This window comes from Globicephala melas, chromosome 2 (assembly GCF_963455315.2).
Source record: "Globicephala melas chromosome 2, mGloMel1.2, whole genome shotgun sequence".
Lineage (NCBI taxonomy): Eukaryota > Metazoa > Chordata > Mammalia > Artiodactyla > Delphinidae > Globicephala > Globicephala melas.
In genome coordinates, this window is record NC_083315.2 from 166,467,043 (window position 1) to 166,492,892 (window position 25,850).

At 36.0% G+C, this 25,850-nt stretch overlaps 1 protein-coding gene across 2 annotated transcripts in view; it reads right to left on the reverse strand.

Moving 5' to 3' along the window:
- BTBD7 (BTB domain containing 7) overlaps positions 1-25,850 on the reverse strand; it is a 77,264-nt gene that overhangs the window by 43,862 nt on the left and 7,552 nt on the right. For both annotated transcript variants that reach the window (XM_030883499.2, XM_030883503.2), the window contains exons 2-3: positions 3,506-3,693; positions 1,860-2,939 (exon numbers count right to left, since the gene is read on the reverse strand). In XM_030883499.2, the coding sequence (XP_030739359.2) occupies positions 1,860-2,939; positions 3,506-3,587 (1,162 nt within the window). In that variant the 5' untranslated portion in view covers positions 3,588-3,693. The remainder of the gene's footprint in view (positions 1-1,859; positions 2,940-3,505; positions 3,694-25,850) is intronic.

The window sequence follows — 25,850 nt, forward strand, 5'->3', positions numbered from 1 at the left end:
CCGGACCGGGGCATGAACCCGTGTCCCCTGCATCGGCAGGCGGACTCTCAACCACTGCGCCACCAGGGAAGCCCATGTACACCCAAATTTAAGGGAATATTTGTTTGCTTGTTTTAAGTAACCAAAATTAAGGTTCTGCAAGGAGTGTTGTTTTATAGCTTTAAATGTGCTCCAAAAAATACAATTTCTAGCTAAATTATATATATAAAAAATTTAACTCACTTAACATGAAAGAACTCTAGATCAAGTATTATCCAAGATCCAAGAACTGGCTCACCATTTTACTTTCCATTAAAAACTTAACAGCAACAAAACAAAAAAACATTAAGGAGTGCTTTCCCATTTTTAAAAACAGTAAAGTATACACAGTACATTTTGGTTTCTTATTATTTAAACTTGCCAAAAAAATAAAGCCATTTTGAGAAAATAGAGATTATTATCTCTTTTTGGTAATGTTGCAACCTTTAAATTTTTCTGTAGAGGCATTTTCTGACAAATTTGCTTTTACAGAATGAAAGAATGGTAGGTCAAGCTGCTAGGTTATTTTTGTGACATATTTTCCTATATTCTGATGTCTAATAGTCTACTATTACTGATAATTTTTGTTTTAAACTAGTAAGAAAATATTTTGATGACATTTTGATTATGGTAATAAAACAAAATTAGTACTATTACTACACAGGTAATGGTAAAATAAGATTTTAAAAGATTCTTTACGTAATAGAAATCTTAACTTTTTCACTCATGTTTATAATGTCTTCTGATAATCTCTCTCATTCATGTTGTCACTGACATTGTTATTTAACTGGGGCTTTTATTTTTATTTCTCAAAGTCTTATTAATTTGTTGATTTAGCCATACATTTTTTCAAGTTAGAAAAATGTGCTTAGCTTTCCTTATTTAAATTAATGTCTTTTACCCAAACCATTAACATTCTCTTCTAATTGGCAACTTCTAGTGTTCTTTTAGCAAACCCTCACCAGCTAAATTTCTCAAGTAGTTTCATGTCATATAGCTTGTTTTCTTTTAATATACAGCCATAGAAAGCTAAGAGTGCATTCTGTCAAGCCAGCAAATTCCCTTTGCTCTCCCATGGAAGATTTCTTTCCAGCTCTGAAATGTTAAGATTCTAATGTTTACCAACAGATATACAATTCTTTTAATGTAACCTTTATGTATTTATTTGCTTGTAACACACAAAATGTGCCATTCTAACTTAGTTTCAGTTTAAATTAAATGAAGGCACGAGTCTAAGCACTAACTCTGCCTTATGCCCTGTAAACTGTTGCTTGAGGTACAAGTTGAACTTGAAAAGATATAGAATATTTTAAAATTTAAGTCAGAAACCTTGCCCAATTCTTTGATTCAATTAATTTGTATCCAAATGGGACTATCTTCATTTCTGTAATGAACTTTCATTCTTATTCTAAATATTTAAGAATCAATAAGGCACTGGTGTAAATATGAGAATCTAAGTCACCCAAGGAGTCTTAGATCAAGAATAACCTTGAAATCTGGGAAACAGGGTTAGCTCAAAGCTCAAGAGCAGACAGGGTGTAGGTGGATGGTAGCTGGGTAATTATATATTCCCACACCTATCATCTTACATTACGGAAGAAAGAGCCTCAAGTCTCATCTATTGCTTAGTCATTAGTTTTGAATGCTTGGTTTTAATACCAAATGAAGAGCCACATTAAAACTAACCCTCATTCTGTCTCAGATGTCATAACTACAGATTTGAAAAAACTGACCCTGTTACATCCCAGACACTGAAATCATGGAACATACTGGTTGTGTTTTCAATTTGGAAGACAAATATGTCATTTTAGAAATCAAGATTAAAAATCAGAATTTCATACCTTGTGCAAGCATGTTAAATTCCAAGAACAGTGCTATGTGGTAAAGTTCCATGGCTTCTTCTGCCCTAGTCATGTTTGGCTTCCCTGCGACGAGAGCCTGAACTTCACTGAGACTCCCCACAGAGGGGCTACAGTGCAAAACGGAGAGGTCCACCACGTCAGTATACATACAGTGTAATATAACTTTCGCATACTTTTTTGGTATAATGGACTCATCTAATATAATTCTTGTGGGAGTCCTTAAAGTTCGGTCTGTGATTTCTTCACCAGTCCGTATCCTCCTTTGTAATAAATTTCGAAAAAATGGGGACCGTGCTGAAATAATAGCCTTATGAGCTTTGAGCTCTTCATCTAAACAGTTCTGATTTCCACCAAAAGCTTCAACCAGTTCAGAGTCTGAAGAAAAACTAAGGACGACATCATAATAACACATGTAATCAAAGAGTCCACGCATATCTACATCAAGGGAATTTGGTGTTCCAAATTCTTCACTAAGCTGAACGAGGATATCAACATTTTGAAACCTTGAGTCCTCCATTCCAAACTCTCCTGTATAAAGGTAGTGTAACAACGCAGAAAACATGGGCATATCTATACCAGCTGTACTGATGTCCATTATGATCTCTGCCCCATACTCGGGTGAGGAAGAAAGTAGTGTTTTAAAAAATGGACATCTTGCCGCCAAAATGGCACGATGAACAGGAAAACAAGTTTCTTGAAATATTAAGTCTACATCAGTACAATACTTGTACTCATAAAGATCGGCCATATCTTTCTGCAATGTCCGGGCTTCTGGTCTAGCCAAACTGGCTTGTAGAGAAAGCTCCTTTAAGGCTGAAGTTCCCTCATATTCCTCCACTAATGCATTGACATCTCGAACATCCCACCCAGAGAGGAGTTCTCGCATCTGCTTGGCGTGATCAGCAGACCTATTAGATTTTCGACGCTTGATGAACTTCTTCTTGAGGGTGGCAAGGCCAGAGGTTCTCTTTTTTTTGTCTTGTGGTTTCTCATGGCCATGGTCAAGGCTATATAATTTTGATTCACAACCATAGCCTTGCTGAGAATAGGATGATGTCCCTAAGAAGGAAATTAAACAAATGAAAACTTGTCTCTTTTTTCGTGACAGTCATTTTCAGCATTCAATTTAATATGCATTTTGTGCTAAAAATATTTACAGACATTTCTGAACCATTCAAATAAAACTGATTTCTGTTTTCATAAAGGAAGACTAAAGAGTTCAGATAACTCATTTTTATATTAAAGAAAGAATAGGGACAAACAAAGCAGATTATTAATTGTAAAAAATGCTGCATTTGTATGGGCAAAACAAATGGACCAAGACACAAGAAACATATTTTGCTGTTTCCACACCAATGGAGATTCCTAGTTTTCCTAGGGTAACTGGCAATTATGGTTAAGACAACCAAAGAAAAGCTCAACTGTGCTATAGCAGCTTGCTCAGGATAAAAATCATATAAGCCAGATTTACATTTGATGGGAAAAAATCTGGATGCTACAGAATTATTATCTGTAATAACTTTTTCCATAGCTTAATCCTTTTTTTAATCCAAAAAGACCACCGAAAACCCGATTCTATTTATACTCACAAAAGAAAATGAAGTTAGAAAAACGGAAACAGTTACCTATAAACGTCTGTTGGGCTTGAGAATTTCCCCCTACCCTCGGGGAACATGAATGAGGATAGTTAGATGCATTAGCACCCATTTTCTTCAGTCACTCAGGCATTCCATCTGCTGGTTCTTCAGAGTATAATCCCAGAGGCCTTTACGAACTTTCAACCCTGGATCCAGTAGCCTCTTTTCATCCATTTCTTGATATGAAACAAAAATAATTTAATTCATTTTTTCAAATGTATCTCAAATTGTACAGTTAAAAAAAAAGCAAGCTACTGAAAACTGCTTTTATTTGCAAATAATGACATGCTGTAAAATTCACATGTAAAAATTTCAGAAAATGTAAACAGTTGAACTATGAATCAGTACTATCTGTAATCTTGAGCCATAAAAGGTACCAATTATATACTTTCTAAGAAAGTAAAAAGTAACATATCAGACTTATTTAAATATAGTTACAGAAAGAATATTTCAAATCACAGGGAAAAGTATTTAGACTAAAAAGAAACTTTTCAAAAATTTTTTTTTCCTTAGAGGCAACCACCAGTCAATATAATCTAACATTCTAAGCCATTTACAAACACTTAAGAGGTGTTTGATACCAGTAGTGCAAATGCATGTATGTTGATGCAGACATACAGAGAACAGATAGTTGAATGGTTTGTTGTTTTTCTACCTTAGATAAAATTGTTTAAATTGATCCTTAATCTGTGTAATTAGGCATTTTACTGAAAGAGGGGGAAGGAAAGGTGGACAGTTCAAACTAAATTATCTTTAGGCTACTTGTTCTATAGCAATTTTGAGAGAAGTTATAATAAGTACAGTGAGGAGACACAAGGAAAAACAAAAACTTTTATCATTCCTCTCCATAAAGCCCTGAAATAAAAACACTGCTTTCTTTTACCTGATATTATGACTTAACAGGGACAGGGTAGTACCAGTTTAAGAGACAATTTTAACACTTATAGATTAAATTCTACATCACGGAACCTTAACTCTCAGAGCTGCAAGCAGAAGATATAAGCGCAAAGAGAAGAAATTCTCTGAGTGTTAACAGGAATGCTTCAAAATATTTATACCATCCAGATATATAAAATTTATTTGACCAAAAGCAATAATGGCTTAAGAGAAAACACAACTTAAAATCTATTATTGGAACTGTTAGGAAACCAACCAGTAGGCAGTCAATCTGGCCTCATAATTAAGAATGAAACGTTTTAACAAATAAAAGTTAAACACACACACATACATATCACAAAAAACCTGCTGGAAAACAGAACTATGTCAAGATTCTTGGAATTTATTTTCATCTCTGTTACACAGTGTAACCTTAGGAATTCAAGTTTAAGAAAATCACTCTACATTTGTCCTTTCCTTCAATCTTTTCCTACTATAAATATGTGGAAATTTGTTTATCTAAGCATAGAATTATCTACCTATAGTGTTCAAGAGAAAACTGGGAAACCTTCTACTAATTACATATCATGCAAAGTAGCAGTAACTTCAATCAAATCGTATGCTCACATGAGCAAATTTAATTTCCTATTTGAAATTTACCTACCTACCCTAGGAGAACACAGCACATTACAGACTTTTTACTTCAGTGCACGTTACTGATGCACGGCAGCAAGAGATGTGACAGTACGTTCTGGGTTTTTTTTAGATTTTTAAAAAATATTTATTTTACTTATTATTATTATTTTTGTCTGCGTTGGGTCTTCATTGCTGCACACGGGCCTTCTCTAGTTGCAGTGAGCAGGGGCTACTCTTCGCTGTGCTGCGCAGGCCTCTCATTGCAGTGCCTTCTCTTGTTGCAGAGCACGGGTTCTAGGTGCGTGGGCTTCAGTAGTTGTGGCACGAGGGCTCAGTAGTTGTGGCTCGGGGCTCTAGAGAGCAGGCTCAGTAGTTGTGGCGCACAGGTTTAGTTGCTCCACAGCATGTGGGATCTTCCCGGACAGGTCTTAAACCCGTGTCCCCTGCATTGGCAGGCGGATTCTTAACCACTGTGCCACCAGGGAAGCCCGACAGTACATTCTGTTAAGAACTACCCAGCAAGGAATCCAGAGGGTTTAATCAAGAAAATTACTTCTTCCAGAAAAGTCAGTTTTCTTAAAGGTTGATGCTCAGTGTACGTAAATTCACAGTTTTCTATTCTTAAATATTAAAAAGGTAGAAAAAGCAATTTTTTGGTAATTCACTTTGAATGTTGTCAACTTTTATAAAATGGAAACTAAATGTGCCTGTGTTAATTTCAGTTCAAACTTTAAAAAACAGTAAGTGTAAGTAATAAATCTTAGGTTTCAAATTGAGCTCCTTAAAAAGTTTCAAGGTTCTATCAGGCATTTTTACTGGTTCTTTAAAAGAAAATAGGGTCTCTAAAAAACAATACAAATCAACTTATTTACAAACCAGAAACAGATGCACAGACACAGAAAACAAACTTATGGTTACCAAAGGGGAAAAGGGAAGGGGAGGGATAAGGGATTAACAGATACACAGCACTATATATAAAATAAACAACAAGGATTTACTATATATCACAGGGAACTATATTCAGTATCTTGTAATAACCTATAATAGAAAAGAATCTGAAGATGTACACCTGAAACTAACACAATATTGTAAATCAACATAGTTAAATATTAAAAAAAAAAAAAAAGAAAGGAAAAGAAAATAGGATCCTGGAAAGCCAAGTCTGTGGCCTCATTTACAGGTCAAATCCTATTCTCAGTCACTAAAGATTTGTATTTAAAACATAAAAACAGCATAGGCAATCCTGTCTCAAAAAAAGTTTGAAATATATTAAGAAAAATCCAGAATAAAAACATGCAAAATAAAAGCCTTTACCAAAATGAGAAAAAAAAAAATTAAAAAGATGAGCTTTAAATCTGGAAGTAATGGTGGATGGTGGAAAGTGCTGATAAAGTGTTTCTAAAGTGTCACTCTACGAAGTGAGAGAGTGGCATGGACATATATACACTACCAAATGTAAAATAGATAGCTAGTGGGAAGCAGCCGCATAGCACAGGGAGATCAGCTCCGTGCTTTGTGACCACCTAGAGGGGTGGGATGGGGAGGGCGGGAGGGAGACGCAAGAGGGAGGAGATATAGGGATGTATGTTTATGTATAGCTGATTCACTTTGTTATAAAGCAGAAACTAACACACCATTATAAAGCAATTCACTGTTATAAAGCAGAAACTAACACACCATTATAAAGCAATTATACTACAATAAAGATGGTAAAAAAAATAAATAATAAAGTGTCACTCTAATGGTAGTCCTCGTCTCACTTCCTTCTTTAAGGAAGGAAGTTCCATTCTTCCAACTTCAATTCGTGAAGTTCCATGTTGCTTCATTTTTTGTTGTTGTTGTTCTGTTTTGCTTTTTGATTTCTAATGACTGCAGAGTAAACCCACTAACATAGCACAAAGTATGCTGTCGAAACAAACCAAGGAAGAATGGAGGCTTGCTTCCAGATGAAGAAAAGTCAGAGCATCTATAGAAGTGGACAGAGTTAACTGTTCTCACTTTGTCACATAAATGTGTGTACACACATATACGAGAATAATCTTCATCTGAGAATTTTGTACAGTTTGCAGGGACACCAAACATTATTACACTGGTCTGCTTGAGATTAAAACCATGCCAAAAATGCCTTTAAAAAATCTCAGTTTTATGATGAGCACAATTAGATATTCTAAAGCAACCACAGAAGGGTTAGAAGACATCACCAGACCCACTGAAGACACAAGAACACCTAGCAAGCACTAGAGAAGTCACAGCTGAGATACAGATGCTTGGCCATTTGCCACTATAATTAGCACCACCAGGACAGCTGGGGTCTCACTCTGGTGATGTGGCTTGAAATAAAAATGTCTTTGGGACTTAGGGACAGAGTCTCTTCCTGGTAGCTCCTAGTCAATGGAAATCCCCTTCAAGATGAACTGATTTGGGTGACATTAATATCTTCTACTAGAGCTCTAATACTAAAATAAACACAGGTCTTGGAAAGACTTGGTGGGAGAATCTTTTCTGGATCAGATATAACCCTTAAGTCCACCCTGTGTCCCCGATTCCAAATCCTGGGGGTAACCCTGACTAAGTTACTAAAGCTGCATCTCTCAAAATTCTCAGAGAACAATTTATTTCTTAGGTAACCAAAACCTCATGCCAAGTGGAACGCAGTATGATGTTATTTACTTCTTAATCGAATCCACTGCCTCTAAATGCTGGAAGTGAGAGTCAGTCACAGTCTTACCTCTCCAGGGATGTTTTCATTCCAGGCAAGCTTTGTCTGTATCCTACACAGAACAAGATGAAATCTAATCTTTGTATGATATGACAGGAAAGGAAAGGGAAAGAGAGGGCCTATGGGACTGGGAGAGGCCCAGAGGATGCAAATAGCCCTAGGGAACTCATAAACCCTTTTCCTAGAATCACCTTTCTGGGGGAGCTCCTTCTGTTAATAGTTGACATGACCAATCTCAATCAGAGGAGCCAACTGGCTTAAAATAAGCTTCAGTGATTGTAGTAGACCCAACTAAGGGAGAAAAATCATGCTGAATGCAACAGAAAGAATTAACAACCCTATGAAAAAAATTTCAAAACCAAAAATCAACCTCTCCCTCCTCCCAAAATCCCTAGGCTAGCATTTCCAAACAGTTTTCGCAATGTTTGGAAAATGCAGTATTAAACAAAGCTTTACTTTTCTTTACTTCAGAACTTTTTGGCATCTTTAAAGTGGTAAGGTGCATTGTGAACCTCCAAGAGGAAGTATTCAGCATAACCTAAAGGAGGCCCTTTGCCCCACAGAGCATTAAAAGAATGGACTTGCAGAACACTTGCAGAGTTTAGAAAACTCTGACCTTTGCATAAAAATACTTGTTACACTTTAGGCAGCAGAGAGAACAATGAGTGTCAGGTATCTGGGATAGAGTTCTCCCTCTTGTCACTAATTTACCACTTACACAGGATAAGCTACATTTAACTTCTATGAGTCTCAGTTTTTGTAAACCTAAACTGAAATGTATGGGTTGCAACATCTATAAATTACGTCAAAACAGGGTTCCTAAAATCCGCTGAAGCTGTAATACTTATTGATTTGGAAAATGAGGATGGGGAGGGGGGTTACTTCTATATTAAATGTTAGTGTACAGAGAAAAAAAAGGCAATTGGACTTTGGAATTTAAACATGCTTTCCACTTAGTCCAATTTTTACGGATAATTATAGAAGAACAGGAATGTGGGGCATATGTGAATATGAAAAACAATTATAATTAAAAAGAAATGTAAAACTATAGTAATATTTCACTTCTGTCAAATCTAAGGTGACCACATCATTCAAATCATATCATTCAAATCAGGATGCTTGAGAGTGAAAAGGGGTACAGGCCTAATGAGGTAAAGTGGAATGATCACTTCTATAGTCAAATCTCACATTTTCAGAGCAGCTAGAAATAAAGCTTAAAAAGAAAAAAAAAAAAAAACTAAGTTAAAAGAATATAACTTCATATGCCCATTCTCATTACCCAAACATGTTTTACTTAACATAACAACTAACATTTATTGAGGGTTTACTATATGCCAGACTCTGTTCTTAGAGCCTTTATATGTATTAAACCCATTTAATTCTCCAAATACTGCTCCCCACTTTTTTAAACTGATGAGTCTGAGAGGTTAGTAACTTGCCTAAAGTCACAGATATTGTAATCTTCAGTTCTATCCTTGGACACCTAATAAGAACAACAAAACAAAAAGAGACTGTGAACAGTAAATCAGAAGCAGTCAGCAAGAGACCTTTGCCTTTTGAAGGCATCTTCAAATAGATGAGATCAGAGTGAGAGTTTAGAAAGCCACCAACTAGGCTCATATGTCTCTCTAGGGCCATCTAACACAGAGGCAGATGACCTCCACCCAGTACCACAAACCCTATTCATTCCAGTGACACAGAACAAGAATGTTTATGATAGCAGCAACTCATTGAGGTGAAATTACGTTCCATTAAACATACTTATTAAGGCAGAGAAGTCAGACTCATGGAGCTAAAAGGGACTTCAATTTTATTTTGGTCAACCTCGTTTTTGAAAGTGAATTAATTATAAACCCACAGAATGGAAGAAAATATTTGCAAATCATATATCTGATAAGGGATTAATATCCAGAATATAAATTTCCTACACCTCAACAACAACAAAAAAACCTGATTAGAAAATGGGAAAAGGACTTGAATAGACATTTTTCCAAAGAAGATATATGAATAGCCAAATAAGCACACGAAAAGACAACATCACTAATCATTAGGGAAATGCAAATCAAAACCGCAACGAGATACCACCTCAAACCTATTAGGATGGCTATTATCAATGAAACAGAAAGTAACAAATGTTGGGCAAGGATGTGGAGAGCTGGAAACTTCATGCACTGTTGTGCACTGTGGAAATGGCTACTGTGGCAAACAGCACAGAAGTTCCTCAAAATATTAAAAATAGATTTACCATATGATCCAGCAATTTAACTTCTGGCTATATACCCAAAAGAACTAAAAGCAGGGTCTCAAAGACATATTTGTACACCCATGTTCATAGTAGCATTATTCACAGTAGCTAAAACGTGGCAGCAACCCAAGTGTCCATCAACTGATGAAAAGCAAAATGTGGTATGTACATACAATGGAATATTACTCAGGCTTAAAAAGGAAGGAAATTCTGATACATGCTACAACATGGATGAACTTTAAAGACATTATGCTGTGAAACGTCAGTTACAAAAAGACAAATACTGTATGATTCCACTTACCATGAGGCAATCAGAGTAGTTAAAATCATAGAGACAGAAAACAGAATGGTAGTGTCCATAGGCTGGAGGTGGGAGCAAGGGAATGGGTATTTAGTGTTTAATGGGTAGAGAGTTTCAGTTTTGAAAGATGAAGAGTTCTGGAGATGGGTGGTGGTGACAGATGCACAACAGTATGTACGCACAACAATATGTAATACCATTGAATTGTACACTTACAAATGGTTAAGATGGTCAATTTTGTGTTATATTTTACCACAATTTAAAGTTTGAAAAAATTTACAAACATTGCCATCAAAAAACTATTGTCATCAGAAAATATACATTTGTGAAGTTTTATGGCTAAGGTTAAAAATTCACTTATCTAAGGAAATCTCTTCCAGGTAAAGTAAAATAGAATAGTTATTACTATATTTCTCTTCAAGCATCACAGAGCTCACTTGAAAAAATATTTAGACAGGCAAAATCCTTCCATTTCAGGAATATTTCATTTTATCATCCATTAATAATATATATATAAATATTTCAACATCAAATGAAATAAACAGTATTTTATAAAATTATAACATTTGCCAGAAATAATGTAGTACATTTTAATTTTTATATTTAGAAAAAATGTTATTTGCTCTTTCATATTTACATATTTCTGATTTTAAACTGTAGCATGAAAAATTTCAAAAATATACATAAGGGAATAGTATACGAGCCCTTAAGCCTCTATCACCCACTGTGATTCCAGAATTATCAAAGTTGTATGTATGTATGTATGTATGCATGTATCTATCTATCTATCTATCTCTTTATTTTGGCTGTGCCAGATCTTCATTGTGGCACGCGGGATCTATCTCCCCGACCAGGGATGGAACGCGGGGAGTGCAGAGTCTTACCCACTGGACCACCAGGGAAGTCCCCAAAGTTGGAAAATCATTAACAGAATATACAAATCAATTTCCCTAACATTTTTTCCATCTTTATTTTTCTCTTTTCTTTCCAATGAGATATCTTAAACCAATCCATTTCCTCATATGGGTACTGGGTACTGGTTGAGATAGATCTTCATTTAACTTCTGAGTTGTCTCCTTTAAAAGCTCCCACCTTGGGACCTGCTATTCCCTTCATCAGTAACACTTTTCCACAAAGTCTTCACACAGTTCACTCTCTCACTTTATTCAGGCCTTTGCTCAAATGCCATCTCCTCAAAGACGCCTTCCCTAATCATCCTCTAAAAACAACATCCTGTCCCATCCCATCATTCTCTATCCCCTTTCTTCACTTTATTTTTCTTTGTAGCACTTTTCAGCACTTGAAATTATTGAATATATACTTGTTTGCTTGTTAACTGTCTCATGCTACAATGAAAGCTCCACTTACACTGAGCCAGAACTTCATTTATTTGACACTAAATCCTCAGCACATAGAACAGTGCCTGGCATATATGAAGTATTGAGCTGAAAACAGCTGAATGAAGTCAATTTTTAAAAAATAACCGTTTAATAAGGAAATACTTGTTTGTAAACATTCTTTGAGCTCTTCAGTCCAAAAACTGTTTCTCAGGATCCATATTCCACATATACAGCCTAAGCCTCTTACAAGAGTGTGATTTAATTAAAACTACACTAGTTCTTGGGAGTAAAAAAACATTTCTTAGGGAAAAAAAAGTATAGCTCACAGTGTGCATACAGCCTCAAATATGACTCTTTCGAGATATTTCAAAATATATAAACAGTATTGTTTAAAAAAAAGCACCATGATCCATCCAAAAATTAAATTTAAAAATAAAAATAAAATGTAGAATTACCATATGATCCAGCAATTACACCTCTGGCTATATAACACACCCGCCAACTAAGAAAACAGGGACTCAAACAGGGTGGTACACCCAAAAGGTGGAAGCAAACTAAATGTCCATCGACAGACAAACGGATGAACAAAGTGTGGTATATATGTACAGCGGGATATCATTCAGCCTTAAAAATGAAGGAAATTCTAATACATGCTACAACATGGATAAACCTTGAGGATATTATGTTAAGTGAAATGAGCCAGGCACAGAAGGACTAATGTTATATGACACTACTTATATGAGGCATCTACAGTAGTTAAAATCACAGGGACAGAAACCCCCCTGGAGGTTGCCAGGGACTGGGGAGTTAGTGTTTGATGGTACAGAGTTTCCATTGGAGAAAATGAAAAGTTCTGGAGGTGCATGGTGGTGATGGTTGCACAACAATGTGAATGTACACTTAAAACTGGTTAAAATGTTAAATTTAATGTTATACGTATCTTTAATCATAATTTTTAAAAAGTAAATGAAAAAAAGGCCCCACTAAAAAAGCAATGACATGTGCTCCCCTTTTTTACATTCTTTTAATGACTGTAGCAGGAGTATCTTCTAACAGGGATATATAGTTTACAAAATGCTTTTCTACACATTAAGTCATTTTATCCTCACATTAAGTCTTCAATGTAGATAGGACAGGCTTCATTCTCTAATCTCTGAATTAGGTAATTAAGGTAAAGAGATGAAGTGACTTATCCAAAGTAAAATATTAATATATAGTAAAATGGCAAAGACAAAACTAGATACCAGTCATTCTGATCCCTAATTCAGTGTTTTCCCCCCTAAAGAAGGAAGTACCTTAAAAGTACTCAGTTCTGGGCTTCCCTGGTGGCGCAGTGGTTGAGAGTCCGCCTGCCGATGCAGGGGACATGGGTTCGTGTCCCGGTCCGGGCGGATCCCGCATGTCGCAGAGCGGCTGGGCCCGTGGGCCATGGCCGCTGAGCCTGAGTGTCCGGAGCCTGTGCTCCGCAACGGGAGAGACCACGACAGTGAGAGGCCCGCGTACCACAAAACAAACAAACAAAGGAACAAAAAGTTCTCAGTTCTATATCAACCTTTCTGATGGGAACAGCCATGTCTTCCTTATGCGTCTATATGTCTGACTACACTGTTGTTTTTGTCACAAGTCTTTTTTTTAATAAATAGCTTTATTTTATTTATTTACTTTTGGCTGCGTTGGGTCCTCATTGTTGGTGAACAATAAAAAGTTTCTGGATTGTGGATTATACTCCATAAATATCAAATCCCTTAGCATTCAAACACCAAAGACAAATATGACTATGCTTCTCTATTTTCACTCCTTCCTATCTATCACTTATTTTTTCCTCCTGTGCAGGAGATACTTTTGCAGCTTCTGTAATAAAGGAGAGAAAAATATAACAAAAGTAGAGAGAATAGTAAGACAAAGCTCAACAATTACCAAGTTTCAGTAGTTACCAATTTGTGGCAGTCCTCTATCACTATACCCCAATCCACTCTCTACCCAATCTCTCTGGATTATTTTGAAGCAAATCCCAGATAGCATATTATTTCATCTGTAAATACTTCCTTATGAATCTCTAAAAGAAAGGATACAAAAGAGCAACAGTACCATTATCACATCTAAAATTATGAACAATTCCTTAATATGAACTTCCCAGGCAGTGTTGTCATTTCCACCAGTTTTATTTTTTCTTAGTTTGTTTGAATCAGGATCCAGATAAGGCCCACGCATTGTGACTGGACGACTATGTCTCTTAAATCTCCTTTAAAAGGTCCCTCCCCAACCTTTCCCCCTTGCAATTTTTTTTCCTTGTTGTTGTTGAAGAAATCAGGTTATATGGTAGTTTCCCATAGTCTGAATTTTGGCAAATGCATCACCATGATGTAGCTTAATATGTTTCTCTCAGCCCTGTATTTACAGAAATTTATAGATCTAACAACTTAATCAGATTTAGTGTCATTTTTGTACTTTTAAAGTTTATTTTGTCAAGACTGCTTCACATGTGGTGATGTGTACTTCCAACAATAGGTACCAAACGTCTACTTCTCATTCTCTAATATTAACAATTAACACTAATCACCAACTAGAGTCATTAATTCATTAGGGGCTGCAACATGGTGATATTCTATCACTCCTTCTTTATTCATTAGCTGGAATACTTCTGTAAGAGGAACTCATCAACTATTCAGTTGTTTGCACAGAAAGGTAAGAATAAATGATTCTTTACCTTTATTTACTAATTTTCAAAACAATTAACATCCTAGCATTCTCTAAAGATGATCAGCAAGTTAAAAAAATTATGTGTTCATGGATTTAAACATATTTGATGGCTTTCAATTATTTGTATTTATCCCAATTGAGGCTCAAATTGTCCCATATCTGGACAGTGGAAGCTTATCCAAATTGGTCCCTGAGATCATACGACACAACACGACTTGTCTCTGAGAGCTTCTTTGCTTTCTAGGGTTATACCTTATTCTAGGCATACCTTGTATTTTTCTTACCTTAGACCTGTCATCAGCCATCTCTTTAAAGGAGACTTAATTCCTTTCAGTGAAAAATGGTATTTAGAAACCCCAGTCTGGGTGCTAGGGGGTGCTGGCTGCCTTTTTAGTACAAGAGTTTGGGAATTTTCTACACATGAGTATTTAGATACACATACATCCTGAGTGTATACTGATGCTTCCAATTCAAATTCAGGTTTAGAGGGTTTTTACTTAATCTCATTAACTTTACACATGTTTCTCCTTTCTCACATGTCAAAACCCTGTTCTCAACACTGCCTACATAATTGTTCATTTATTTTATCCCACAATACACACACAATAGCCAAGAATTAAAATGTCAACACTATCATCAACATTACGATAAATGAAAATCTTTTTTTTCTGGCAATTCTTTTTTACCCTTAGGATATACCCAACTCAGGATATCCTATAAATTACTGTGTATGTAAGTCACTTGGAATAGTTTGCTCTGGGTGATTACATCACTAACTGGAAGTACACTTTTATTTCACTTTTGATTTTTAGGCACAGCATTTTTAAGTAACTTTTGCTACATAATTCTGTAAAATGTTTAGATGAGTCTAAAGTCAAAACCACAAAATAAGATATATTCAAAGACTAGTTGCTCCCCGTCTACTCCAACCTAGTCTCTCCCTACCCCACAAGTAACTTTACTAATATTTTTATATAATACCCAAATTCCCTATTTTCTGGCTACCATCCACTGGCTCCCTACTATGAGCAATACTGAAATCAGCTAGTATCTTCTTCCTCCTCTCTCTCTCCTCCAGTATCTAATTTTAAGTAATATGTTTTAATTTACAGTTGATATCTATAACCTGTAAGCTTATTCTACTTTTCATATATTCTTCCTGCATATTTGGTAATTAAACTCTATCTACAGAATTAAACGATAAAGTGTTACATACTACACTGTTTCTCAATCTTAGTTCTACCAATAAAAATTTTTTTTTTTTTTTTTTGCGGTATGCAGGCCTCTCACTGTTGTGGCCTCTCCCGTTGCGGAGCACAGGCTCCGCACGCGCAGGCTCAGTGGCCATGGCTCACGGGCCCAGCCGCTCCGCGGCATGTGGGAACTTCCCAGACCAGGGCACGAACCCATTTCCCCTGCATCAGCAGGCGGACTCTAAACCACTGCGCCACCAGGGAAGCCCTACCAATAAAAATTTTATTTAATGTTCATCACCAATTTAAAACACCAGTTTAAGAGTCCACAATTCCTTACCAGCGAGAAACTTTTGGGGCTAGATATATTCTAAAATTCAGACTCTTTTCCTTCTCTCTCTCTCTCTCATGCTCTCTCTTTTAAAAGAAAGTAATATGGTATATGAAACATTTACTGTATACTATGTAAACACACCCAGTGAGATTAGTCATATTACCCCATATTTAGTTCAGGTTAGGTTTTGTTGCCAAATGAATTCAGGTCACATCATTGTTTGCCATCAAATGAGTCTCCCTAAAGAAATGGTTATCAGAACTCTTAGAATTTCAAATTATAAGTAAGACGTTGTGCACCTGTAGTTAGTAGCTCAAGATCATGTATAAAAATAGTATTTTCCTTACCTACCCACCACCAATAAAAGGCAAGTCAGAAAACATTTTGTTCATATTAAATAAAGATATATTTTAAATTGCATTTTTCTATAAAATTAAGTTGTGTTACTGCAAATAGAGATTACTTGCTAGAGTTCTGCTTAGGAGAATCTTATTAAAGCCCATGTGGGCTTCTTCTAATAGAACCTATTATAATTCAAAACAGCTGTCAGTCTCCTGCTGCTACTTTTTTTTTCCGATTAAAAACATATTCTTAAAAGAATATTTTTAAAAGTACATCCCATTCCGCCAGTTTATGCAATATTCTTTTAAGGGTAACCATTAAAATTTTTTAAGCTAGAAAATGAGGGGAAAAATGCAGACAAATGAGGTGAGCCGGGTTCTTAGAACTCTGGCTACAGTGCAGATTCATATTGATACTATATATTCTTGGTATTAATATTTCTAGTTATAAAATACTTCCTAAATAAAATGCCTGCTTCATAAATGCACATTCAGCATGGTCAGAAATATGTTATCTCTTAGTTTTTTAAAAGATTTTTAAAAGATAATCTTCAAGGAGTCATGAACAGCCTAGAATAATCACTAGGGAAAACTAGTGATGATCATTCTAAATAGGATAAGAAAACCAAAACCAGTAAAAGAATCATTAAAATTAGATACTAAATTCTTCGAAATAATTTTAAATGTAGAAATTTTCTCATTTATAAAAATTAAACGTACATTTAATGTTAAACTTGAAAACTATTATGCATTCGGATGTGTATTAAATGTAAAATTAATACCAATATTTAAGTAGGTTATCCAAGAACAGAAATGGCTTTTAGTGTAAATAGTCATTAAAAACAAAAAGTTAAAGTGAACCACATTACAGATGTTTCACTGCTAGACATCAAGCAGGTGAATTAGTTTAAATTTAAGAACAATATTTTAGGGGGTTGTTTCCAAATTTGATGATTAGCTACAGGACTCCGTATTATTAACCTAATTATTTTTCTCCATACCCACACATTTCCTTTGCATAAAGAAGAGATCATTAGTTTTGTTGAATATTATATCCCTAAATAATTATTCAACGTTTATGTTTAATTATTAAATTTCTGATGAAAAGTCATTGTGCTCCTAAGAACATTTTCAGATGGGGTATCTAATTTGAATAGAAAACTAATCATACTATTTGGTGACAGTACAAAAGCACCACCATCAAGCAGTGTACATCCCCTCCCCCCTCTTAGTTTTACTGTTTTACAAGATTAAAATGAGTTTATTTTCTTTATTGAAAATACGGAAAAAAATAATTTTTAGCATCTCTGTAATTTTTAGCTGTATTTCTTTCTCTCCCCGGAAGTGTTTTTGCCTTCTATTACTAGAGTCTGAAAAGTTGAGAGTTACACTGTTGACTCAAAAGAATTTTAAAGATTGTAGAACAGATCATAATATACAAAGAACAAGATACATGTTAAACTTTCTCTATCCTACCCACCCCAGAACCTTAATGTTTCCCCATTCACTTATGAGAATTATACTTTTGTTGTTTAAATTAAAAACAAAAAACAAAAAAACCTACACAGCAGAGTATGACAAAAGGCAATTCCCTAAAATCTGCCTCCCTTCCCACATCGACAACAAGTAACAATTTGATTTCTGCTTTTCTAGCATTTTTTTTTTTTTTTTTTTTTTTTGCAGTACTCGGGCCTCTCACTGTTGTGGCCTCTCCCGCTTCCGGATGCACAGGCTCAGCGGCCATGGCTCACGGGCCCAGCTGCTCCGCGGCATGTGGGATCTTCCCGGACCGGGGCACAAACCCGTGTCCCCTGCATCGGCAGGCGGACTCTCAACCACTGTGCCACCAGGGAAGCCCTTCTAGCGTTTTTGACATAAATAGTTTTAAGTAGGGATATTTAACAAAGAGTTCTGTAAAAAAATTTTTCATTTCATAATATACCAGGGATATAGAAACACATGTACATATAAATTTTACTTTGTCTTTTAAAGACCCCTAAATAGAACTGTACTGTATAAATATGCCATAATTTATTTCACCAAAACATTGAAAATCATTTCCAATTTTTCAATATTATAAACAGTCCTGCAATCCTTTTACCTCTATCTTTAACCACTGTAAACTACACCATTAGAATAAATATCAAGAAATATTACTGGGACTTCCCTGGCGGTCCAGTGGTTAAGACTCTGTGCTTCCAACCCAGGGGGCACGAGTTTGATCCCTGTTCGGGGAACTAAGATCCCACATGCCGCTAGGTGCGGCCAAAAAAAAAAAAAAAAGAAATAGTATTACTGGATAAATGGGTATATATATTTCTAATTTGGAGATATACTGGTCAGAAAAGTTGCAATTTACATTCCTATCAACATTGCATGAGAACATGAAAACTCTGGTCATTATTAATCTTTGCCAATCTGATGGAGGAAAAAATGATCTCATTATTTTAATCTTCATTTTAAAAAATTATAAGTGAAAGTGAATCTCAATATATTTATCAGCCTCTGTGTTTCTTTATAATCTTTGCCCATTCTTCTATGTGGCTGTTCTTTTTATTAATTTGTGACACTTTTTATATTAATGTTAAAATATCAAGGGAGAATATTCATATTAGCCTTTTAAAACTATGATGGCTTTTGTCATAAATGTTTAATTTTTTTAAATAGTCACTTGTTTCAGTCTTTTCTTTAGTAACGTCTGAGTTTCAGGCTCCTTCCTGTAAACATTTTTACATCAGAAAACAGATTTATATATACCTATGTAAGTAGTTAGAACAAAATAGAAAAAAGTTCTCAATTTTTGTTGTCATCTCCAAATTAGAGTATGTAGGTAAACACACTCTTCAACCACAGCAGAAAGCTGTCATTAGACAGTTAAAGAGTTTACAGCACAGTTATTATTAAGTAATTCAGTATGCTAATTTAAAAAAATTTATTAATTCCTAAATATGAAGATAATTTAATTATCTGGTGTTGCCTGGAAACAAGATGGATATATTTTCCAGATTAACAGGAGGATGCTTTCCGGAAGAAGAAACTCAATTACTCCAATCTATTCAAATGTCGTTTGCTGAAGACATCCTGGGCATCCAGTGTCAGAACTGCAGGTGTCTTTCCCTCATCCTTCTCCTCTATATCAAACTGGTTCACCAATCCACCTGCAAATCACTTAGACTAAGTCACTATTTATTACTTCTCTTGAATTGTCACAAAAATCAATCTTGGTCTCTGCTTCCAGTCTAATTCATCTAGCACACCAACACTAAATTAATCTTCCTAACAGAGGTTCAATCAAGAATATGCAATAAATACAAACTCCTAGCTACAAATCTTACCTATGTAAAGTATTTTACACTTTAAAGTATATCAGTGTTTCCCAAAGTGTATTCTACACAACATCAGTCTTGCAAAATACAATGAAATGAGCCTTAAAAAAAAATCTTGGTTAGTTTGGGAAACACTGTTTACTATAGCCCAGTTTTGTAGAATTATTTATATTATTAAGAATCTGAATACCAATTATGTGCTCTATGCCAAATGTTGAAGGTTATAGTTGTGAACAAAATAGTCTTGGTTTTCATGTTGCTTACAATCAAGTGAGAGAAATGGACATTTAAGCAAGTAATGACAAAAATAAAATCATACACTGAGATAAATACCATGAAAGGCATGGGGTGCTATGAGAAAGAATAAGTTGATTTACTGGCATTAATAAGCCCACAAGACATAAAGAACACATATAGCATACAGAAGAAAGATCTTAAACACATACATAAATATAAATAATACATAAACATAAATAAGGCTTGAGGGACTTCCCTGGTGGTGCAGTGGATAAGACTCTGCGCTCCCAGTGCAGCAGGCCCGGGTTCAATCCCTGGTCAGGGAACTAGATCCCACATGCATGCCACAACTAAGGAGCCCGTGAGCCGCAACTAGGGAGCCTGCCTACCGCAACCAACACCCAGCACAACCAAATAATAAATAAATAAAGCTTGATATTATTTATTGACAGAGGTAGTAGTGATGTGATGCTGGGGAGTTACATCAGAGTCAATAGTTTAGCAAATTCTAGGAAGAGCAAGAAGGCCAAGGTGGCTGACGCAGGGGAAGTAGGGAAGGGAGATAATGTAAGATGAGGCAAGACAGGTAGATAGAGGCCAGGTCACACTCATCACAGCAAAAGGCTGAGAGTCCTGCAGCTAAGTAACCTGTATAACTTTGCTTAATTCAGTATTCCTGAACTTTAAGAAAGACCAATAATAGGCCATGTCCAATGTTCCATAGAACATACTTTCAATCATATGATAGTAGTGGATGTATAAAGTGAAGGTTTGCACTGGGTTAGTGTTGATACATTTTAAGAGAAAATGACACAATTTGAAAGCTGAGTTTTTATTTATTTAAATTTTGAATTGAAAAATATCAAGCAGAAAAAAGTTAGCCACAGCAGGCCTGAAACTGCTATCCTTAGAAAGGCCTGCTTGAAAGGCTGGCCCTGGTTGGTCTTTGGGAACTTGGACTTTCCGTGTTTTTGCCATTCCTTAACTGATAAGGACAGCGCACTGTACTTAAACTGTCTGTGCAAACAGTATGGTTTATGCTGCATATTTGCTTTCCTTCTGGGAGCCTGGAATTTTGATACATGTTAGGTAGTAGATGCCTGTGTGACCAGCCATCAGTAAAAACCCTAGGTGCTGAGTCTCTAATGAGCTTCCCTAGTAGACAATATTTCACTTGTGCTGTCACAAGTCAGTGCTGGAGGAACTAAGTGTGACCTGTGTGACTCCACCGGAAGAGACCTCTTGGAAACTTGCCCCTGTTTTTCTTTGGACTTAGCCTCATGTGTCTTTTTTCTTTGCTGATTTTGTTTTGTATCCTGTGCTGTAATAAATGATCTCCATGAGTATGACTATGTGCTCTGTCAGGTGAGTCCTCCTAGTGAACCTGGGGATGTTCTTCGGGGTTTCAGTGCAAGAACAAGATAGAATAGTGTGAAATGTCTCCCTCCACCTCTGTCTCCCAGTCTCCCAAAATGAAACTATATTGTTTTGGAATAAATATCTAGTTGGTATTCAGGTACAGAGCTTCTTCTTCTTCTTTTTTTTTTAAATCTTAGAAGCAATTACCATAAAAAGCAGAATAGCGGTGACCTTTAAGGTGGCTGTGATTGAGAAGAGGCATGAGTGGGGCTTTGAGCATGCTTCCACTGTTCTATTTAGTGACTATGGTGGTGTCAGCATTAAAATAATTTGTTAAAAAAATAAGTTAAACTTAAATTTGTTTACTATGCTTCTTTGCATGTGTATTATTTCACAACAAAAAAAATGTTTTGTTGTAGCTGGTATGGCTTTGAAACTTGTCAGCTGAAGCCTCAAAACTAAATCCATTTCCTAAAGAAAAGGATATAAAAGAATGAACGGAAGGCTAAGTACTGAGGCACAGGAAATGCTTATAATTTGGTAGCTGAAAGGGAACAAAGTAAAGGAAAGCATGGAAAACACTGATCAGGCTGGGTAGTGACCCAAATAGGTTGCACGTAAGAAGTGGCATCTGAATGAGGTTTATTTCAAATTGAGAAGTCACCCCTTTCCTCTGTGCTACCAGAAAGTTTTGGATACACTTCAATTTCAGTACTTACCACTCTGTAGGGGCAATTAATTGTTAAGATTTCTACATCCTCAAAGAGACTAAGTTCCTACAGTACTGGGACAGTTTCCTTTTCCAGTTACTGTATTCCAAGTATCTTGAAGAGTGCCTGGCTCATAACGGGTCCTTAATAAATAAGGTGCTTAGAAATGGAGAATGAAACCAGAAAAGGCCCATATCAAAGAAACCATGAAAGGAGAGAATGTAAAGAATTCCATGAGCAGTTTTAAATTTTCTTCAGTTTTCTTCTTTTTCTCCTACTTTTAACAACCTTTCAGGTCATTACTGTTTTTACTAAATCCTTTCCACTCTACTGCTACCTCCTCATCATTGCTGCAACAACTATCTAAACACCAACTATGTGCAGGGCACTTAGCCAGGTAATGTCAGGGATACAAAGATGAGCTTAGTGTCTAGTGCAGGACATATTCCAATACATAAATAACACAAAGCTGCAAGTGGAAGACAGAGAGAAAGAACAGGAACATGGCATGGATGTTAGAGGACTAGAAAAGGCTTTAGTGATTACAAAAGGCTTTCATGGAAAGATGACATCTGCTTTGGTTCTTGAAGGATATTAGAATTTAAATAGGGAGAAACATAGGTAAGGGCATTTCAACAGAGAGAACAGCTTAAGAATTAATAGGTATATGAGGGACAACATACAAAGAAATGAGGCAAGAAAGGCAGGAGTTGACGAGATAAGAAAAAGTAAGAAAGAAGCAGAAATTATGCCATTGTCCAGTGAGTAGAGCTGATAAAGGAGACCAAAATGGAGCAGCCACAGATGTAAAGGAAAACCAGAAAAATGTGGTTTCACAGAACTGAAAAGAGGAAACTGAACCGGAAGTAAAACTGGAGTGAGATGTTTTATAACTCTTTTCAAAAAAGACTGCAAAAGGTGCCAAGAAATGAGGCAGTAATAGAGAGGATGTGAAAGTCTGGAAAGGTGTGTGTATGAAAGAGAGGGAGATATTGTAACAAATGAGTAGGGATGATGCAGTAAAGCATCAGTTTTCAACTGGGTGACTCTGCTCCCCTGGAGACATTTGGCAATGCCTGGAGACATTTTTGGTTGCCGTAACTAGGAGTGAAGAAGGGTACTACCGGAACCTAGTGAGTAGAGGCTGCGGATGCTGCTAAACATTTTGCAAGTACAGGACAGCGCCCCACAACAAAGAATTATCTGACCCAACATGTCAGTAGTGTCAAAGTTGAGAAACCCTGTACCAGAGCATAGGGGATACGGAAGAGAGAATGATTAACCAAAGAAGCAAAGTCTTTGGTAAAGTGAGAACATTCATGCAGGAGGAAGACTTTTCTGGTTCTCTAACCTACTGACCCTGATTAGAGCATGAACCTGGAAGCAGCTTCAGGCATTACTTATTTGAAAAGTGTATTGAAATACAACATTCCAATTTCTCCCATCAACATGAACGACAATGTGCATGTCTTAAATCATTATTTACCTTGTGACTATTCTATATAGATAAACCATTCATCTTTTGGGATACCATCAAGGTTTAAAATGTGGGTGCTTCTATTTTTTTCTAAGTTCCATATATGTACGGCAATCACGTCCATTAAAAGGTTAATAGATATAAATGATCAGAGTGCATATACTAGTGTAATTTTATTTTGTAAAACCTCCTATGTACCATTTAGAAATGAGTTACAAATAATCTGTATTTTAACAGTTCATAGGGATACCATGTGAAAAGGAAGCCTACAAAAGCACCAGTTTAAGATGCCAAGTAACATTGCTAGAAAAGGATAAAATGAGTTAACAGTGATTATAAAAATGGGGCTGTAACTATCTTTGGTTACAAAGTGCAATATATTTCAAAGCCACAATGAACTTGATCATATAAATTTCACTTTGTATCATAAGCATGAAAAGACTATTTACTTACATGTATTATGTGAAAGGTACTAAGAGGAGTTTAACCACAAATTCTGCTCTCAAATAAGAGACAGTCACTCATTTAAACATTTTCTGAGCACCTACTATGTGCTGATAATAGGCACATGAGGATATAACAATGAACTAGATAGACATAATTTTTGCTTTTAAATTACTTAGGGACAAGCAGATAAATAGGCCGTTACAATGTAGAGGAAGCACAGATTAGTGAAGATGAACTCTAGGGCCAGACTGTCTAGGTTTGGATCCAGATCTGCCATTTCATAAGCTTTGTGATCTTGGTCAAATTGTTTATCTTTTCTGTATCTGATGATAATATTTAAAAGTATTTACCTTATGGGGCTGTTGAGAAAGTGACATCTGAGATAAGATCTAAGACTGACAATAAGTGTGAACTTTTTTCTTGGTGAAGGTAATGGTGGAGAGGGTTTGGGATGACAAAATAATGCTCTAAAAGGCAGAGGAATCTGACTATGTGAAGGCCCAAGGAAAGAACAAAACCTGGCTCACTAAGGAAATTAAAGCAATTCTACATGCAGAGTGTAACCGGGAGGTATTTGGCAGTAATAAGGTATGAGCCCAGAGAAGCAGCAGAGCCTAGATAACAAAAAGCCATATGATCCACGAAAGGGAGTTTGAACTTTATTCTAGAGAGTTTTTGTTACTTAAACACACACACATACACATACACACACAAACTGACAGACTTTTTCTCATTCAAGAATTAATAAGTCCGTGCTGGGAAAACTGGACAGCTACATGTAAAAGAATGAAATTAGAACACTTCTTAACACATACACAAAAATAAACTCAAAATGGATTAAAGACCTAACGCAAGGCCGGACACTATAAAACTCTTAGAGGAAAACATAGGCAAAACACTCTATGACATAAATCACAGCAAGATCCTTTTTGAATCACCTCCTACAGAAATGGAAATAAAAACAAAAATAAACAAATGGCACCTAATGAAACTTAAAAGCTTTTGCAAAGCAAAGGAAACCATAAACAAGACAAAAAGACAAGCATCAGAATGGGAGAAAATATTTGCAAACGAAGCAACTGACAAAGGATTAATCTCCAAAATATACAAGTGGCTCATGCAGCTCAATATTAAAAGGAACACCTGAGGGACTTCCCAAGGTGGTCCAGAGGTTAAGGCTCCACGCTCCCAACGCAGGGGGCCCAGGTTTGATCCCTGGTCAGGGAACTAGATCCCGCATGCCGCAACTAAAGATCCTGTGTGCCGCAACTAAAGATCCCACGTGCCACAAGGAAGACCCGGTGCAGCCAAATAAATAAATATTTTTTAAAAAATAAAATAATCTCTGTTTAAAAAAAAAAAAGGAATGCCTGAGCGTCTATCCTCAGAACACTATATTGTGTTTTCACATAGATCATCTTAATTAATCAAAGAACCCTAAAGAGGGTGATACTGTTCATTTTACAGATGTGGAAACTAAGGTACCAAGGGAACAAACAACTAGACGTCAAAACAAGAAGGCTGTTCTTCATAGACGGATCTGTCTTTTCATACTCAGTCCAACAGATGATTTTACAATTTCTAATGTGTACTGTATTCCTCCTTACCTTGTTTTAAAAATAACTACAAATTACTATGTCAAAGTTTTATTTGACTGAAGCCAACAAATGGTGAGGTACACCAAGTTGGGAATTTTAACTCTCCTTCCCTATCCTTCCTCCCTTGTCAGACTTTACCGTTGAAGCATGTGACAGAACTATGACTTCATAATTAAGGCTATAATGAGATTTCTCTGTCATAAGCTATTACTAACATTCACTACAAACTCATCTAGTTCTGCCTCAAAGCTTTTTTCCTAACCAGAAAATTCTCATGTCTAGTCTCAAGCAAGCAAGAAATATTTTGGCAAAGTCTGAAGACAAGCATAATTAAGTCTTATGAAGCATGTTATGGAATTTTTCTCCAAAGAACAACTCACAAGTAAATTCCAGATAAAACAAATTAAATAAGTATAATTTCAGAATATAGGGGAAAAAAGACACTATACTTGAAATTCTTCTGGCATTCAGTCTCCCCCTAAAGAAGGAAGGAA